The sequence below is a fragment of the Crinia signifera genome, chromosome 5 (genome assembly GCF_055691185.1).
Source record: "Crinia signifera chromosome 5, ASM5569118v1, whole genome shotgun sequence".
In the NCBI taxonomy this organism is placed as follows: domain Eukaryota; kingdom Metazoa; phylum Chordata; class Amphibia; order Anura; family Myobatrachidae; genus Crinia; species Crinia signifera.
In genome coordinates, this window is record NC_139221.1 from 216921160 (window position 1) to 216940389 (window position 19230).

Below are 19230 nucleotides of genomic sequence, written 5' to 3' on the forward strand. Positions count from 1 at the left end.
TTTTGTATATAAATTTAATCACTATGCTTCCCATACTAGATGGTAAAGACATATTTTATTTTGACTAACCCATTAACAATATGCCAAGCCAGCGGCTAGTGGGTTTATAAAATTCATAGTTAAATCTGTCACATTGAGAACTTCAGAATACTCTGTCTGAATGATCAATCATGGGAAATGTTAGCCTTCTGCCAGAAGACTTTAGAAGGAGGCCATGATCATAACTACATCCATAGTGAAAATACATTATAAGTAGAATTTATAAAAGTAATATGAAGTGATCTCATAAAGGGCTTTAAATATATCCTGCCTAGATACAAAAGATCATGGAGCTATTATACAGGAACACAACTGGCAAAGGGAATTCATGGCATGTGATGTACTGAATCACCTTTGTGACGGAGATGAACACCATATAAAGCTACATAATATTTAGCGCAATGTTCTAATGATTCTGAATATGTGTTCAGCCTGAACACTCCCAGTACATTACAAATCCTAGTGTACAGCCGTGTTGAGGCATATCCTGGTGAGGGCTGGGCCTAGGGGGCAGACACACAGAAATGGCTGATTATATCACAGCATAAACTTATAATATGTGCTTATGATAAAAACTGTAGAAAAGCTATGAGCTGTAAACTCCATCTGGAGGTTTGTGGGGAATTCGATCTACAGTATGTATGGATGTTATGACTAGCAAATTGGAATAATTATACCACCATATATATTTGCATAATCCTTAGTCTGTATGTTCACAGATTTTTATACAGTATAATCATGCCTTCCAACTGTCCCCAATTTTACCTTGACGGTCCTGGGCACCACAATTGGGAGCCCCCCTTGCCCAGCATGCACATAGAGTTTATTCCCAGAGGCAGAGGGGCTGTGGGCATGGCAGGCAGCTCACTGAGCCACTGGCTATTCCTCCACAGCGGGGGAAATGGGGCATGGTCTCACGTGAGCATTGCAAGCATAGGCAAACACCCCTTTGGATGCTAGGCCATACCCCCATATTTCAGACGCACACCTTCAGCATGTGCGGGGGCCCCGACTTCTGTTTTTCACAAGTTGTGAAGTATGTATAATCAATACAGTCACTAACTGAAAACATAATGGATATTATAGGCCTGGTCTGTTTTAAAAGAGGAGGAGGTCCCTGTGCAGTGTCCAGGCCTGGCAAGAGGGGGGGCGAAGGAGACAGCCCAGGCCCCGCTGTCCTGAGGGGCCCCAAAGCTATACCCCCAACTAAGCCCCCAGCCACTCGGTCCCACACTCGGCAGCCCCCTTGCCCTAGCTCAGATGCCGAGCCTTGTTCAGATGCATGGGACTTGTGGGATGCGGACATACAGGGGACTCGGGGTGGAGTTACAGGGACTTGTGGGGGTGGAGCTACATGGGACTAACAGTGGAGGAGATACATGGCACTCAGGAGGCTGCTAAACATGAGTGCAAGAGGTAGAAGAGAGTCTGCTGCAGGGCCACCCAGACAGTGAGACTGCACTGTCTCTGCCTAATGGGGGGAGGGGAGGGGGTAATTAGGTTGCATAGAGAAATTAGTTTCCCCACCTCTGCATGACTACTTTAAGCCCTGGGTAGAGCACAGGGCAAAGGAGCGCATCAGTGTGATAGAGCACAGGACACGGGTGAGAGAGGGCATCAGTGTGTCCTTTGAGGAGGCAAAAGTAGGCTTTGGTTTGGTTGTGCAGGGGGGATTTTCTCCTATGATCTGCAGGGCTGCAGCTCCCCCAGGTAAAATCTGCCACTGTGTGAATCCAGATGAAGTCCAACCTGACACTGACCCAAGGCAGTCCCATTGGGAGGTATTCCCTCCCTCCGTGATGCCTCTATGGGCTGATGTGATGGCAGCCCATAAAATGGGTTTTGCGCATGCGCATAACCTTGGACGATACAGCGCATGTGCTGGACCTGGGACCGTGAATATGCATCTGAGGACTGCTGCAGAAGCAGCACATAGAGTCTGGTTGTTTATTACTCTACAATGTATCACTTTTTGAAGCTTGATACATCTGGCCGTTAATGTCTAGCCAGAGTTTTGACGTTATCTCTGTTTTGGGGGGTTTCCTGGCAGATGATTCCAATACACAATTTTGGGATCAATGGGATCATCTTATCAAGAAAAAGGGTATTGGGGCAGATGTATGAAAGTGCGGTATGGGGGAGAAGGGGTATCAGCGCACGTTATGTACCCCCATGTATGAAGCAGCCGGGGTGCGCTAAGTGACAGGGGCATTGCTATCTAAATGATAGCAGTCAGAATGTATGAACTAGGGGCTTCGCCAGCAGCAAGCTGGCGAAGCCCTATCTCAACAGCAGGGACAGCGCTGTCCCTGCTGTTGGCTCTGGGCTGCGCTGGAGATCTCGCGTGAGTAGCAAGATCCTGCACATGCCCAGTCCAGCTGGCCGGGGGGAAAGGAGACAGCGCATCAGTGTAAACCCCTAATAAACAGCTGCAGATTTGGAGCGAATGTGAATAAACGCTCAGTCTTTCCCCCTTTTTGCTTTTGTTGACTCCTATTTGCATCACTTTGCAAAAAAGACACATTTTTGAGGAAGTTGATGAAAAAGACGCTCGGGGCTACCGAGTCACACAGAGCTGACACTTTATGTATGTGCAACACTTTTGTTGGTAAGCTGCTCAATCAGAGGTGTGTCACTCAGGTGCCAAAAGGGAGGGGTAATTCTGGCTAGGAAAAAACATTTGGTATCCCACTTGCACACTGAGTGAAACATAACTACATAATAATCAGATAACACAGAGATTTTGGTTGCGTATATCTGCAGATATAGTGCTAAGCGCCCAAGCCGTACGTCAAGGCATCTCTGTCAATGGGGGTCCCTAATACTGGGTATGGGTCTGGGGTGTGGGCCCCCAACATGCCAACACAGGCTGAGTACTCCAGGGCAGCACACAAATGAAAATTAGTAGGGGTTAATAAGAAGCACATAGATGCTATGTAGGGAAGTGAAGGTGTGATTAAAATACAAAATATATACAATGTGATAGGAAAAAAATAAGTGTTAATAAAGTGTTAGGGTGTGCTAACCTGGAGCAGACCAGCCCTACCAACACAGGGGGCACCACACTCCCAAACCCATCCCATTAGCAGTAACATATATGTCTGGGCTTAATAGCCCAGTGTAAGGCCACATGATAATGGCTTACTACATCTGAGAGCCAGCTTACCTGGAGCTACCCCTGGCTTCTCCAATGGCACTCAGGTGTCAGCAATCCCTCCTAATGCTGACCCATCTATGCCTCTCAACTGCACAACACTTTTGTTGGTAAGCTGCTCAATCAGAGGTGTGTCACTCAGGTGCCAAAAGGGAGGGGTAATTCTGGCTAGGAAAAAACATTTGGTATCCCAATTGCACACTGAGTGAAACATAACTACATAATAATCAGATAACACAGAGCTCTTGGTATTGGATGTGGTGGATATGGCAGAGGTTAGGGGGATATCCAATATGGATAGCGAGCTCCCGGTGGAGGTCTTTGCTGCTGAGCTTCCAGGTAATTTACAGTAATGCATTGATTGTGGTAAGGGATATTGTTTGTGTATGTGATGGTGTCATTGTTTTTAATTTTTATCCTAGAAGATCCAGATACTCCTGAGGTACCGGCAGCATCTTCCCCTTCAGACCCACAAGTGGACCAGCCTCCGCCAACAGGACGCCCCCAGCCACAGGTAACATGGGATGCCAGGTGGATAGAGCTGCTGGATAGGATCGAGCAGCAAGGGGTGGAGGCTGCGGCCCGTCAGCAGCAGTTTGGGGAGTTTCTGGCGGATTGGAAGGATACAAACAGGCAACAGTTTGAGGCCTTCAAATGCCAGAATGACATTCTGGCGACTAGCATGCAAAGCATTGCACAACAACTCAGCCACCACAATGACATTCTGGCGGAGCTGGTCACCACCGCCAGGTCCCAAAGGGACGACACCCCATCTGCTGCCCCACCCCAAGCTGCCCCACAACCTTCCACCTCTGCCGACCCTCCTGTGTCCACTGGCCGAAGAGGCCGCAAGGCTCCTGTCCCCAAGGCCCCTGTCCCCAAGGCCCCATCCAAAAAGGGAAAAAAAGGCCAAAATAATGTCACCCGATTCACTTCCTCTGTGTTTGGACCCCAAATGTTTGAATTTGTACTGGGGTTCCACTTCCTGAGTGCTAAATCTATCCATTCTCGTGCCAAGGGTAGTAATCTGTTTAATTTGACCTCTTGAAATGCAAGGTTTATTTTTGCTGGTGTGGATCCTGCTTAGTATTCTCCCTGGGTGTTGCAGGTCGTATGCTGGTGTCCCCATTTATTTCACCATTGCAGTTGCTGGGTAACACATGTTTGTAGATATGCAACTTCTTGTTCTGGCAGATTGTTATTTTTGTTATTATATATTATTTATGTTATTATTTATGCCATTAAATAAAAAAAAAAGCTGTGATGGTTAACAGCAAATAAAAATATTTTCCCAATTATAAAACACGTGTTGTATGTGTAATTTCTTGTGCAAACCAAATAATACATTTATGTGTACTTACTGAATTTGGTGTTTTGGGGAATGTAGTGAAGTGTTCTTCAAGTTTGCAATGTGTAACCCTCTCCATGGCCATGCACATGTTCATATCCACCATTTACCTGCTAAATTGTTTGTGCCAGCACATGTGCAGAGCAACTTAATAGGTGAGAAAGCAGTTTCTGTGCAGGTGAGGTAACTCCTACATTAGTAGTTAAAAGCAGGGCCAGAACAATGATTTCCTCATGGAGTGGGTGAGGTAGGCAAACAAGGGGCCAAAGTGACATTTGTGTAGGAATGCATATGTGTCCTCCCAAAAATACCAGTCAGTACTCCCCATAGGTCTTGGTACAGGTATGTTAAAGATGTTTGAGTCGACCAAGCATTATAAAATTGTTTGTGTGCAAACATGTTAAAATAGTGTTTGAAATATGAGTTTATAGTTTCATAAGCAGATGTTGGCATCCTTTGTTAGAGAGAAGTGATTGCAATAATGTGATTTGTGGCATTTTACATCCAGAGTGTGATACATCCAATTCATAGCAGATATGAAAGTGCTTAAGGTATGTATTTTGGCTACAATACAAAGATTGTGTGCAAAATAGTGGCCATGGCCTTAGGAAAGTGCACAAACATCCTTGTAGCTCTTAGATGTGGTTTATGTATTTTATTTCATAAACAAAAACACAATGTTTGTGTTAGAGTGAAAAAGTTGACACATGTCGACTTCTGTAAATTGAGTGTCCTGCTGTTTAACCCCTTCCCGCCGCAGCCTGTTTTTGCCTTCCTGACAGAGCCCTTTTTTTCAAATCTGACAGGTATCACTTAAGTGGGGATAACTTTTTTTTGCTTTTACTTATCCCAGTGATTTTGAGATTGTTTTCTCGTGACACATTGTACTTCAAGTTAGTGGTAAATTTGGGTCGATACAGTCTGTGTTTTTTTGTGAAAAATACCAAAATGTCGTAAAAAAAATGGAAAATTTTGCAATTTTCAAAATGTTAAATTTTCTGCTTGTGAGACAAATAATCATACCACTCAAACTAGTTATTAACTAACATAGACCATATGTCTACTTTATGTTGCCATCATTATTTCAACCTCCTTTTAATTTTTTTGGACACTAGGAGGCTTAAAATATGAATAGCAAATTCTAAAATTTTCAAGAAAATTTCAAACACTGATTTTTTTAGGGACCAGTTCAGTTCTGATGTGACTTTGAGGGACTTGTATGTGAGACACCCCCATAAATGATGCCATTTCAAAAACTGCACCCCTCACAGTATTCAAAACAGCATTTTGGAAGTTTGTTAACCCTTTAGGTGTTTCACAGGAATTAAAACAAAGTGTAGGTGAAATTTCAAAATTTCATTTTTTTTGCAGATTTGCAATTTTAATACATTTTTCTAAGGAACACAGTAGATTTTACTAGAGAAATGTGACTAAAAATTGATTCCCCCAATTCTTTTGTTTTCATAAATATACTATTTGTTGCCATAGTGTGCACGTTGACCAAACCACAGGCTTCATAATAGAAGGAGCACCTACTTGATTTTGGAGCCTCCTTTTTATGAGATTATTTTTTAGGCACCATGTAGGTTTCTAGGCACCATAAGATGCTAAAAGTTAGGAACCCCCCCACAAGTGACCCCATTTTGCAAACTACACCCCTCAGGGAATTCATCTAGGGGTATAATGTACATTTCAAACCCCCAGGGGTTTCACCAATTGTGGTACAACTGGGCAGTGAAAATGAAAAATTTAATTTTTTACACAAAAATGCAGTTCTGGCTCAAAATTTTTCATTTTCACAAGGAATGAAGGAGACAAAGCACCCCAAAATCTGTGCCCCAATTTCTCCCGAGTACGGCAATGCTTCATGTGTGACCAAAAAATGGCAGGACTCAGAAGGGAAGGAGTGATATTTGGATTTTGCAGCACAGATTCTGGTGGAATGTTGGTGGGTGCTATGTCGCATTAGCAAGACCCCCAAAGCACCAATACAGTGGAACCCCCCCACAAGTGACCCCATTTTGCAAACTACACCCCTCAGGGAATTCATCTAGGGGTATAGTGTACATTTCAAACCCCCAGGGGTTTCACCAATTTTGATACAACTGGGCTGTGCAAATGAAAAATTACATTTTTTTACACAAAAATGCAGTTCTGGCTCAAAATTTTTCATTTTCATAAGGTATGAAGGAGAAAAAGCACCCCGAAATCTGTGCCCCAATTTCTCCAGAGTACGGCAATGCCTCACATGTGACCAAAAAATACCAGTTGGGTGCATGGCAGGACTCAGAAGGGAAGGAGTGATTTTTGGATTTTGCGGCTCAGATTCTGGTGGAATGAATGGTGGGTGCTATGTGGCATTAGCAAGACCCCCGAAGCACGGTGAAATGATGAACCTAATAATCCATAAATGTGTGGTATATTTTAAAACACTCCTTTATACATAGGCCGGGTTTGTCGGGGCAAGTGTCACACTGGAAAATAGTTTGCTTTCTTATTCCCTTTTTATAGCAAACTTTGCACCTTTTTTGTGTCCTGCCCTTTTTTCCAGTGGAGGGGATTTCATCAGGAAAATGCTGCCCTGGTACAATATGGGGGCCAGTACTAGAAGTACTGGGGCCCTCTGCCTGCTGGTTCCCAAATATTAGGCTCTTTATGACTTCCTCTTGAAAGTGCATAAATGTCCCCCTCTGGCTGGTAGAATGGAATAGCACGTAAGCGTTATACAGTGCCATCTGGATGATATACACGGCCAGCTTCTTGTACCAGATTTTTGTTTTCCGCAGGGCACTGTACGGCTTCAGTACCTGATCTGAAAGATCCACTCCGCCCATGTACTTATTGTAATCCAGGATACAATTAGGTTTTGAGGTGTGGGTACTGGTACCTCGTACAGGGATGGAGGTGGTACTGTCTCCGTGAATTGTTGTCAGTATAAGGACATCCCTCTTGTCCTTATATTTGACCAACAACATATTTTCGGTGGATTGTGCCCTGCTTTGACCCCTTCTCATTACTTGGGCAATGTGCGTTTTTGGGAGGCCTCTTTGGTTCTTGCGCACAGTACCGCAAGCTGCTGTACCTCTTGAACCAAGGGCCTTAAACAGGGGGATGCTAGTGTAAAAGTTATCCACATAGAGGTGATAACCTTTATCCAGGAAGGGGTGCACTAAATCCCAGACAATTTTTCCACTAACACCTACGAGGGAGGGGGGGCATTCTGGCGGTTCAATTCTTGAATCCTTCCCTTCATATACCCTAAACCTGTGAGTGTACCCTGAGGTGCTTTCACACAGCTTATACATTTTTATGCCATACCTTGCCCTCTTATTGGGAAGGTACTGGCGGAATTTAACCCTTCCTTTAAAATGTATAAGGGACTCGTCTATGCAAATGAATTTATCTGGGATGTACATCTCTTCAAATTTGGCACTGAAATGATCAATGACCGGCCTGACTTTGAATAGCCGGTCAAAGGTGGGATCATCTCTGGGTGGGCACTGTGCATTATCGTTGTAATGCAAAAATTTAAGGATTATCTCAAAACGAGTCCGGGTCATGGCCATACGGTAAAGTGGGGTGCTGTACAGAACATCTGTACTCCAATATTGCCTAATTTCTGGCTTTTTTACTATGCCCATATGAAACACCAGACCCCAAAACGTCATCATCTCTACTGCATCTACAGGGGTCCACCTAGCAAATGATGACGTGGGGTTTTGAGCAATAAACTGCTGGGCATATAAATTAGTTTGGTCCACCATTAAATTTATAAAATCATCAGAGAAAAATAATTTGAAAAAGTCAATTTCTCTGAGACCTGTGGAATCAAATTGGATTCCTGGGATGGCCAAAAACTCAGGAACCTGGGGCTCAAAATTGTCTGGTGGTGGGGTCCATACGAGATCAATTATTGGGGGGGGGGGCTCAGCTGCTCTACGGGGGCGTCTTTGAGGGGGTCCCTCATCACTAGAGGAGGAAGAGGAGCTTAAGATGAATCCTTCAAATTCCCCGCTTGCCTCACTGGCTGTGTCAGAGTCAGAGGCAAGCATGGCATATGCCTCCTCCGCTGAATACATTCTTCTGGATGACTGGGATGACATTTGGGATGACATTTGGGATGCCATTTTTATTTTTGTGTTTCTGGTAGTGAAATGTTTCAACACGTGTATAGTGTAGGGGGGGTACAAACTTTATTTCAATCCGGGGGGGTATGTAGTGTGTAGTGTGTATGTAGTGCAGAAAAAAAAAAAAAAAAAAAAGGTCCCGCGCCAAAAATTGAGCACAGATGTTGGTCAGTAACGTCCGTCACTGAACAGCGCTCAAAGGCAACAGGAATTTGATCCAAAAAAAAAAAAAAAATAGATCAACCCTGTGCCGAAAAAGCTGATCAGTGATGTACGTCACTGATCAGCGCACAGTGGCCACAGGACACCCACAAAATCACAGTGTGTGTAAAAAAAAAATTAAAAAAAGACCCCACAGCACCCTCAAAAAAAAAAAGGTGATCACTGATGCGACACTGATTACCAGTGAGGGGCAGCAGGTGCACAACCTTTGGTGCAACTGACAGTGCAACTGGCAGCAACTGACAGGTATATATATATAAAAAAAAAAACCTGCACCCCCAAAAAGTTGCTCATCAGCACAGATATACTGATCAGCACAAAAGGGGGGGTAGCAGACACAAAATATAGCACTCTCTATCACTCTCTGTCACTATCTCTCACTATCTCTCACTATCTCTCACTATCTCTCACTATCTCTCACTATCTCTCACTATCTCTCACTATCTCTCACTATCTATCACTATCTATCACTATCTATCACTCTATGACACTGCAGCAGCAGCACTGACAGTTATATATAGAAAAAAAAACCCTGCACCCCCAAAAAGGGGGGGTAGCAGACACAAAATATAGCACTCTCTATCACTCTCTGTCACTATCTCTCTCTATCTCTCTATCTCTCACTATCTATCACTATCTATCACTATCTATCACTATCTATCACTCTATGACACTGCAGCAGCAGCACTGACAGTTATATATATATAAAAAAAAAAACTGCACCCCCAAAAAGGGGGGGTAGCAGACACAAAATATAGCACTCTCTGTCACTATCTCTCTCTATCTCTCTCTATCTATAACTCTATCACACTGCAGCAGCAGCAGGAAGTCACAAGAAGTCAGATCCAGGAAGCATCCAGCACGCTACAAGCAGTGATCAGGTGATCAGGTAAGTATTTGCAAGGATCAGGTCAGTATATCACGGCAGATAGGCACGGTGACCGCACTGCACGCAATTCCAGACCGGAATGGCGTCTGCAGTGCAGTCACCGTTAGTTTAAATCACCCTCCATGGCTGTGATTGGTCCGTCGGTCCGACGAACCAATCACGGCCTTTGGGGGCGGGTGGGGTGAGGTGGGGTGACACCAGTGTCACCCTTACACCCCGTGGTGATTGGTGCTGTACTTTACAGCACCAATCACCACCGATCCCTGTGTCACCGGCGAACGTTATTCGCCGGTACACAGAAAACGCTGTAATTGGCTGTTCACATTTGAACAGCCAATCACAGCGATCGCCGACGGGGGGGAGGCATCGCCACCCCCCCTGGGCATGCAGGGACATGTCTGCTGTCAGGGACAGCAGACATGTTTAAACTGTCACCGCGTCTATAGACGCGGTGACAGTTTAAAGCCATGACGTACATTTATGCCATGCGTCGGGAAGTACATCCCGGCCATGACGTAAATGTACGTCAAATATTGGGAAGGGGTTAAAGTATATAAAAACACTTACTGAATGTGTGTAAATGGTTATAAACTAACTACCTTGGCATATATAAGCAGGTGTTAAAATGAATCTTACCTAATATTAAACCAACCTTTACATGTAGAAAGATATGCTTCCAATGTGTTTGTGGGCTGTGTGTGGCTTGCACGTAGTGAAATAATGGTTTTCACTTAATAGGCTGCAGCATTGCTTATTACATTCAGGTGTATGAGTTTGAGTAGTAATCAGCGTTAATTAGCAGACCCAGGTATCCGCTCTCATACGGTATCTCTAGGGGTGGTCTGGAGGTATCGTTGGCGTCCGCCTGTTTTCTGTCCGAAATGCACGGTGCTTCGCCGATCGAGCGGTTGTAGCACCGTACATTTTTGGTGCACACCCCCGTGTATGCCCATGTTTACGCCCAGTTTTCCTCATTATTTCGTCCGCTCCCCTCAACACGCCCCTATGCCGCCCACAATGACCGTGCTCTTGCGGACAGGTTTTTTCGCACGGAGAAACCCGTCCGTGAGCGGTGTGAAGTCGGCACGCCTGCGCATTGGGAAAGATACGCATGCACATTGCGAAAGATACGCATGCGCATTGCGAAAGATACGCATGCGCAGAACAAAAAAAATCCCGATCCGACGGCGTACGATCCCAACGCACCAAGCAGAATAAGGCCCTAAATGTATTGCTCACAAAGGATGGAATGATAATATCTCATGGTTACTTCTGAGCATTTCTATGACATATACAAGGTTTTTAAACCAGAAAAAAACGTAATAAAGTAAAGCAATTCACTGCCTCCCAAAAACACGCAACGTTCTTTTGAAATATCAAGACTGAATTTAAACAAAATTTTTTACAATTTTCAACTTATATTATTGGAACTAACACCACACTGTGAACGTACAATGAAATAGGCTTTACCATGCAGTTTTATTAAAGTTTCAAGATTTTTTTGTAAACTAGAAAAAAATATATATTTTTTTTTAAACTAAAGTAATATACAAAGACTCTCTAAATTGAAATAGAAATAGGTGTTTTCCTTCGTGTGCAGCTCGCACAGACAGAGCACAATATTGTTCGCTCAGCTTAGCTAGCAATTGCAGCACTGGCTCTGCTCTCATACTGTGGTGTAGATTGATATTCTTTTATAGAACAACTGTAAGTGAAGCTCACTTCAAGTTCAAACAAATAACATATATTAGACATTCCCAACCTAAGTCCTCAAGGAACAAGAAAAGTCCAGGTTTTAGTGATATCCATGCTTGAGCACAAATGGCTAAATTATTACCTTGGTTATTTTGATTTAACTATCTGTAGTGCTGAAGCCCAGATTTCACTCAAGTCTGGCCTGTGGGTGGTATATTTACTAAAGTTAAGGTTTTTAAAGTAAAGGTTTTTAACAGTTGCCATTAGTTCTTGGCCAACCCAACTTTCTGTGTGTGGACCAGCCCAATGCATCTAGCAAAAAAAAGCATGGTTATTTTACGTAGCAACATAGTAAAAAAGGTTAGTCCATTGAGTTCAACCTATCTTACTTGTAACTACTGACTTGAGTAAGGCATATCTATAGGATTCCCTCAGTAGCCAAAAATGAATCCAGTTTTGGTTTAAATTCATTAACAGTAGTTGCTGTAACCAGCCCAACTGGCAATTTTGTTTAAGCTTGCAGGAAGCATGGCTTTGACACCGTTGTGTGAGGAGATTTTCCACAGGTCTGGCTTCCCACAGCTATATCACCAAATTTTGGGGGCTTGTGGTTCCTGTATTAAGAGTTCTGCCCATTCTGACCAGCTCCTCAATGCTCCATTGCCCTTTTCAGACAGCACCCACCTAGAAAAATGCTTGGTTTTGTCGGTGTGCCCTGCGGACTCTTTGTACTGTAGCTTTACACCAAGTGCAAATCTTGTATACAGATGTGTCCTCATATATTGTTGCTGCAGTGTTGACAAACAGCCCCTCTCAGCACACCATATCCCATGAGATCTTGTTTGCACTGAGACCCTTTTTCACATTGAGTTCTACCATGGATCCCCCCCCCTAAGATACATTAGGCTTACATTGTTACTATTGTTAAATCGGGCAGAAATGTACTATAAGTTTTCCTTGATCAGCCTATTGACTGTTGTTAAAATGTTCTTTTCTTTTCTCAAACGTTTCGATTTATCTGGCAAAATACCCTTCCACCCTTGCTTTATTAACAAATCAAATTTGTCTGGATATCGGATAGACAGTCTATGGACAAACTGAGGCCGACATGGTTAAAAGAAGAATCATATATTATGTTATTTCACCATATGTAATTTAATCTGGCTCCAGATTCCTCCCTTCACCTATGTCTTAAACAGGCATGTCCAAACGATGGCCCTCCAGCTATTGTGAAACTACACATCCCCAGCATGCCTTGCCATAGTTTTTGCATTGCCTAATAGCAAAACTGTAGCAAGGCATGCTGGGACTTGTAGTTTCACAATTGATGGAGTGCCATAGTTTGGACATGCTAGGTCTAGAATAAAGCTTGTGACCCTAAAAGCACGGTGCAACTACCCTACCCTACTTGAATAGCAACTAACTACCCAACCCTACTAGAATAGTTCTGACCTTTCATTAATTTGCCATTGCAGGGTTCAGCCTTTCTTAAAGTGAACTTATCTACACGGGATGCTAAAGGTATACACACACACACACACACACATTACGAATCCACTTTAATTCCTTTGTGGTAAATCTGCCACTGCATATAGGTAAAACTGAGCATTTATACATTGAGGTACCTATGAACAAAAAAAACCTGCAATTTTATTTGCTAGGTACATACAGAATTACAATATATTATTGTAATCACCAATCGCGAAGGTCTTTATATTTTTCTTAAACGTATGGGGTTAATACTGTTACGCAGCATTAAATGTTTCCTAGTTAGGTGCGGCTCAAGCCAGCTCCCTGTTAACCTCTGTAAAGGTGGGGACATTTACCTGCAATTTAATAGAGTTTGGGGTACCTATGCTAGTGTAAGAACTTGCAGAGAGTTGGGAAGCAATGACGAGAGGCTGTAATCTTAAATGTTGAGATTGAAATATGAACAATATTCCCAAGCTTTTATTTGTTAGATACACACAGATTTGCAGTATATTATATGTAGCTAGTACCATGTACAATATGAGTAAACTGATTGCTGACATATTTCTTTTCAGAACAATTAAGTTTTGCCTAGCTTTGAGAACCAAATCTGCTGGGAAAACCAGACCCGGGACCAAGTTCTACACAGAATTTCCAATTCCATTCAGCCAGATTTCTAAAAATCCGCTCATCTCTATGACCATTTAATAAAGTGAATGTTTACTTACAGAGATTCCACTTCAGTCCAGTTGTAGTTACACAATTACAAGGTGATACCACAGGAATAAGGCCACACCATTTCTCTTCTCTTCCTGTCGCAACATGCAGCTTATGTTTTCCCTGTGGTACAAATGAACACATTTGAAACAAATTACTAAATATTTTACAGTAGGTTAAGAAAAGTTACAATAGTGGAAATATTAAGAGGACATTATACTAAAAAAATACTTATTTTACAAATAATTTACACTTGAATATGTTCTTATGATGAAATGTCTTATTTCTTATTCTACCTACAGTAATACCACTTTTACACCAAAACTGCCGGGTCGCACCCAGGTTTTTGGACCCGGGTGCGACCCGGCCGTTGTTCCCTTTTGCACCGGCGTCCCCCGGCATTATGCTGCGTAGGGGATGCCGGTGAATTCGAGCCCTGAGCCAGCGCTCGGAGATGACAATCTCCAAGTGTCAGGAAAACCGCCGACCATCACCCCCACAATGCCTACTGTCACCCCCGCAATGCAGACCGACATGCTGGGGGCAAGCCCAGCACCCAGGTAAGCTGCTAGGGCTGCCCCCAGCCTCCGTGCACCCCCAGCCTCCATCCATGAGGTGAATGGATGCCGCACACATGCATCCATTCACCTCTGCTGCTGTCTGCATAGTACTGCAGACAGCAGCGGAGGCTGTACGCAGCCCCTGCCCAACCTCCGGACTGACCTCAGGGCGCTGCGGTCCGGAGGTTGGGGCTCCCTGATTGGAGGAAATGGGTCCCTGGGTCAGATGACACGGGTAACCCATTTACACGGCCCCTGACTCCAGGGAAGCCCTGTGTCCGACCCTGAACATTTGCCGGGTCGGACACCGGGTAACAGGAACCAGGTTTATTTTTTTCCCTTTTACACCAAGTCTCGGCCCCGGACTGGAGCGGCAATAATCCGGGTCGCGGCTCTGGTGTAAAAAGGGTAGAAGTTAATTATTTGGAGGGAGAAGACACATGGCTTATTTTTGGTTAGAGATTATATATATATATATATATATATATATATATATATATATATATATATATATATATATATATATATAAAAAAGACAGTTTCCAATGCACTCACGGTTTGGTTCAATTATTCCAGTGGTGCTCCTGCCAGTCCCATAAGCAAACTTATGATCCCAATCCACAGTTATCAAGAATCAGGGCACTCACCAAGCAGCACATAAGGCAATACTTTTTCTTTATTCCATATCCAGCAACAGATAAGCCGACGTTTCGGACCTAACAAGGCCCTTAATCATGGCGTCCTGAGTCTCACATAAAAGAGCAATATTATATATTATTTTTTTTTTGCAATTTTTGTTTTTTTAAGGTAACAGATAAATCATTGTGACAAAGATGGGGCAGGTCCCATCTTGGCAGGGGATGGCGATGGCGACGCCAGCCGCCATCGCCATCCCCTTGGCAGGGGATGGCGATGGCGACGCCAGCCGCCATCCCCCGCCAGTGCCATATTGAAGGGGAAGCACGCACGAGAGGCGCGCGCGTCCCCTTCCGACGGTACTTCCAGCTGCTCCCCCGGGTCCCTGCTGGCTTGTCGGCGGTAACCCGGGGTCCCCGCCGCCTGCCCGCACCCCCCCTAACCCTGTCCTTATCCCTGAGGCGGAGACGGGCAGGGTTCCCGTCGCCCCGCCGACGGAGATTGAGACGCACGGGCGTCTCAGTCTGATGGCTGGCCAGGCTGCTGGCGGATCGTCAGCGGGGACGTTCTGGTGATTCGCCAGCCAGGAAGAGGCCTGCCCCATCTGTACATTCAGAAATGCACTTAAGGCTGGTTAACTAGGGGGGGGGGGGAATTACATTTTCCCCAATTTATTACTAGCACACCTAACTTAACATGTGCTAGCTGTGACAGCCCCCCCAAGTTACGCTCAACGGTCTCCTGTAATCCCCCCCAGTGATTCGCCAGGTTAGGGTTAGCATTGTCCTATCCCCCACTGCGGGGACAACGCTAGCCCTGCTTCTGGCTCGGGCTGCACTGGAGATCTCGCGGTTTTAGTGAGATCTTGCACATGCTTAGACAGCTGGGCGGGGGGAGGAAAGCACATTGCGCATGTGCAGGACGCCGGGGGAGCCGATAAGAAGAGCCGTTAACGCTGTGTATAACGGCTCTCCTTATTGGCTTGCTGGGGGTTAATACATTAACCAATAACGGGTGCCCGCTTCTTCTCGTTATGCAGGAGAAGCGAGACATGTTATTTGAGAAGCACTAAGGGGGATTAGTACATGTTCCCCTTTATGTGCTGTGCGCCGGAGTACGCATTGTATCGCACCCAAACATCGTTCCGCGTATGGGCGGCTTAACCTAGATAGATTCAAACGTTCATGCTTTCTTGACAAAAAATTTGTTGTTAGTAATCAGTGTCAGTTTGCTTGGATTAAAAACATAAAGCAACTACAATGCATACAGTAATATCTTATGGAAGTCACAAAATATGCTGATGTACTACAAGATCATAACACATGAAGTGCATGGAAGAGCAATGCTAAAGACAAGATAATTCACTTTTCCATCCTTCCACTTTATGTTGCCCCGGCAATATTAAAGACGAAAACACAGGAATATAAACCAGCCTTCAGTCAGATGAACAGTGAGAGGATATTCTGCGCTCGAGTGAAACAGAAACTGCCGAGGCTTAAACAGCAAAATAAATGTAAAAGAAAATAGTGAAATTTGAACTTCGCAATCGGCGTACTAGAAATATCATCTTAAGAAATACAGACCGATTACCTGTGATCCATTAACCACAACCTGAAATCTTGAGGTGTAAAGATACAATATGCAAGGATGATGATGATGATGATGATAACACCAGCAGCGCTACCCAGCTTCTACTAGTTGGCTGCTTACTGTACAGCCTTCCAGCTGATAGTTCATTAACAATGCAGCTATAGTATATAAAATTGAAACCATGTATATAAATTTCTAGTTTGGAAATCAACATGCTATTTATTTTACATTGTTCCACATCATCCATCACCACTGATGCAGGACTAATGAGATCAGTCATCATTCCACAAACTGCACTGATTGGCGAAAAAAAAAAAATAACAACCTGATATTCCTGTGGCATGTTTCTAACAGAGAGAATCATCTGTATAAAATATAAAATCACTAACCTTAAACGTGATCATACTTTAGTCAAAAATAAAATCCTGGTGACCAAATATCAACCAAATTGATAGGCAGAGTATTATAAATTATGGCATAGATAATTGATGATGTCTAGGTTCACAGTAACTACACCATGGCTATAGAGAGAATGCTAGTTGAAGACGGCTCTATCTGTAGGCTGATCACTAACGGTTGACAGAGACTAGGTCGACACAGAAAAAGGGTTTACATACATTAAGTCAACACTGCCAAAAGGTTATGCTGGGTACACACCAGGACGACAAGGGTCTGATCCCATCAATCTAGATCCAATTCCGACCGATTGGATGTAGATTGTGTGGTGATTGAGCCCTTTTCTGTCCTGGTGTGGACCGATACCGATCTGATGCGCGGTCCAGCGGGTCGGTCGTTATTCAGATCCTACCTGCAGCAGGTAGGATCTGAAGAACGACCATACTCCGGGTGCGGATCGCCATTGGATCGGACCCGCTCACGGTGCACATCGTGAGCGGGTCGGAAGAAACACTGACGACCCGCTCACAATGTGCATCATGAGCGGGTTGTCCTGGTGTGTACCCCGCATTAGACACAAGCTCAGGTCTGCCACCAGAAATTGTGGGGCCTAGGACTTAGAAATAAGTAGGCCCCCACCCAGCCTATTATTACAAGTGTGCGCAGGCTGCCTAAAGCAGCAAGCCTGTCTATAACTAACAGTGTTTCACCCTGGCTCTGATGACAGGTTTTTATTCTGTGGTGGTGAAATACTATTAGTGAAAGGCAGGCTTGCTGCTTCAGCCTGCGCACACACAAGCCAGCCAGGCCGACAGCCTGAGCTGGCACGACAGCCGTGACCCTGTCCCGTTCTCGGACTGCATGACCGAGAAAAAGCAGGCGGGATTCAATGTCCCACCTGCAGCGGGACGAGAAGGGGTCATGGCCGCAAGCCAGGAGCTCGTCACCGGCCGTTGTGAAGTTGGGCTCGTTCTGCCGAGATCCCCTGTTCAATGCTGTCAGGGAAGACAACATTGAATAGGGCCCAACAGCCATCTCCCGTTGTCTGGTCATAGAAGTCAGGGACTAATTCAGCATTGATTGCTATTTCAAGAATTCCCTAATCAGTCGATTATGAATGACTGTGCATGTGTACATGCGCATTGTGCATGCGTGAGGGGAAATAATGAAAAAGCTCATGGATCCTAAATGCAAGGAGGCCAAAGATTTACTGACTGGAAGCTGGCATTTGGGGGTGGAAACAGTAGTGATACTTATATACAATACCAACAGGGGAGCCCTTATACACATAATGCCCATAGCAGTAGTGCTCTTTACACATAGCGCCCACAATAGTAGTGCCCTTAAGTACATAATGCCCAAAGCAGTAGTGCCGCTTATATACATAATGCCCACAGTAGTATTGCTCATCACACATAATGCCCACAGGAGTGGGGAGATGCTAAAGACTGATATGCCTGCTGCTGTTGTCTAATTGTCATACATGTGCATCAGGGAGTAGAGGGAGAGATCTTTCTTTGGAGATCAGCACAGGTGGATTGAAGAGTCTTGCTTATCTACAAAGGGGTACAGGCAGTGGAAAGTTTTGAGGCTCTCCCACTAACTGTGTGTCCAGGCGCTGTTGGACATATATAGATTTGTAAATAGATTAAGTTAAATTAAGCCCCAGCTGCTGTGAGTGTTTTGGGTGAGTCTGCTGAAATAAAACATGTATATAAAAATTATTCAATATACTGTAGATTGTATTAAAATAATTGGAGTATGCCAAATGGCGTTAGTAGAACACTTGAGAATAGTGGTTAGTATGGAAGTCTCCGTATAGGTCACAGTAGTAGTCAGTCAGTCAGTAAGCGCCTAATTGGTGTACCCCTACCTCCATTTAGAGATAGGAACATCAATACCCCTAACATCTAATAATTTAATCAATAATTTACTTTGTGGTCAATGTAATGTGCCCTGATTTAGAACATTCAAATGTACCGTAGATGTGCCATGCTAGGGTATTTGGTAGGGTATTAGGCACTTGGAACAGGATGCATAACACCTCTTGCTATTTGAGGGAGAGCTAATGTGCGGTGCCACTTTCCTCAAAATGTCCCAATTTAAAGCAAAAACAACTGGTTTGTCCAGTGTCCATGTACCTGTTGTACACATCAGCAACACATGTGCTACCTTTAGTCTGAAGTTTTAATTTCTAAAATAACCTGTCAAGTCAACAATCCTTTAATAGCATTAGTCTCAGATGTAGAATTAAACAGTCACATTTAACGACGAAATTTCTGTTTGAATAGGTATATTCCGACATGCTCGTGCTTTTTCAATTCAACTTGCACCAACCAATGCGACAGAACTGATTCAAAAATACAAAAGTGATTATTTATAAAAGT

The 19230-nt window shown here is 44.1% G+C and overlaps 1 protein-coding gene across 2 annotated transcripts in view; it reads right to left on the reverse strand.

The window, feature by feature from the left end:
* TPK1 (thiamin pyrophosphokinase 1) overlaps positions 1–19230 on the reverse strand; it is a 551394-nt gene that overhangs the window by 195037 nt on the left and 337127 nt on the right. For both annotated transcript variants that reach the window (XM_083188542.1, XM_083188541.1), the window contains one exon: positions 13673–13784. In XM_083188542.1, coding sequence (XP_083044668.1) covers positions 13673–13784 — 112 coding nt within the window. The remainder of the gene's footprint in view (positions 1–13672; positions 13785–19230) is intronic.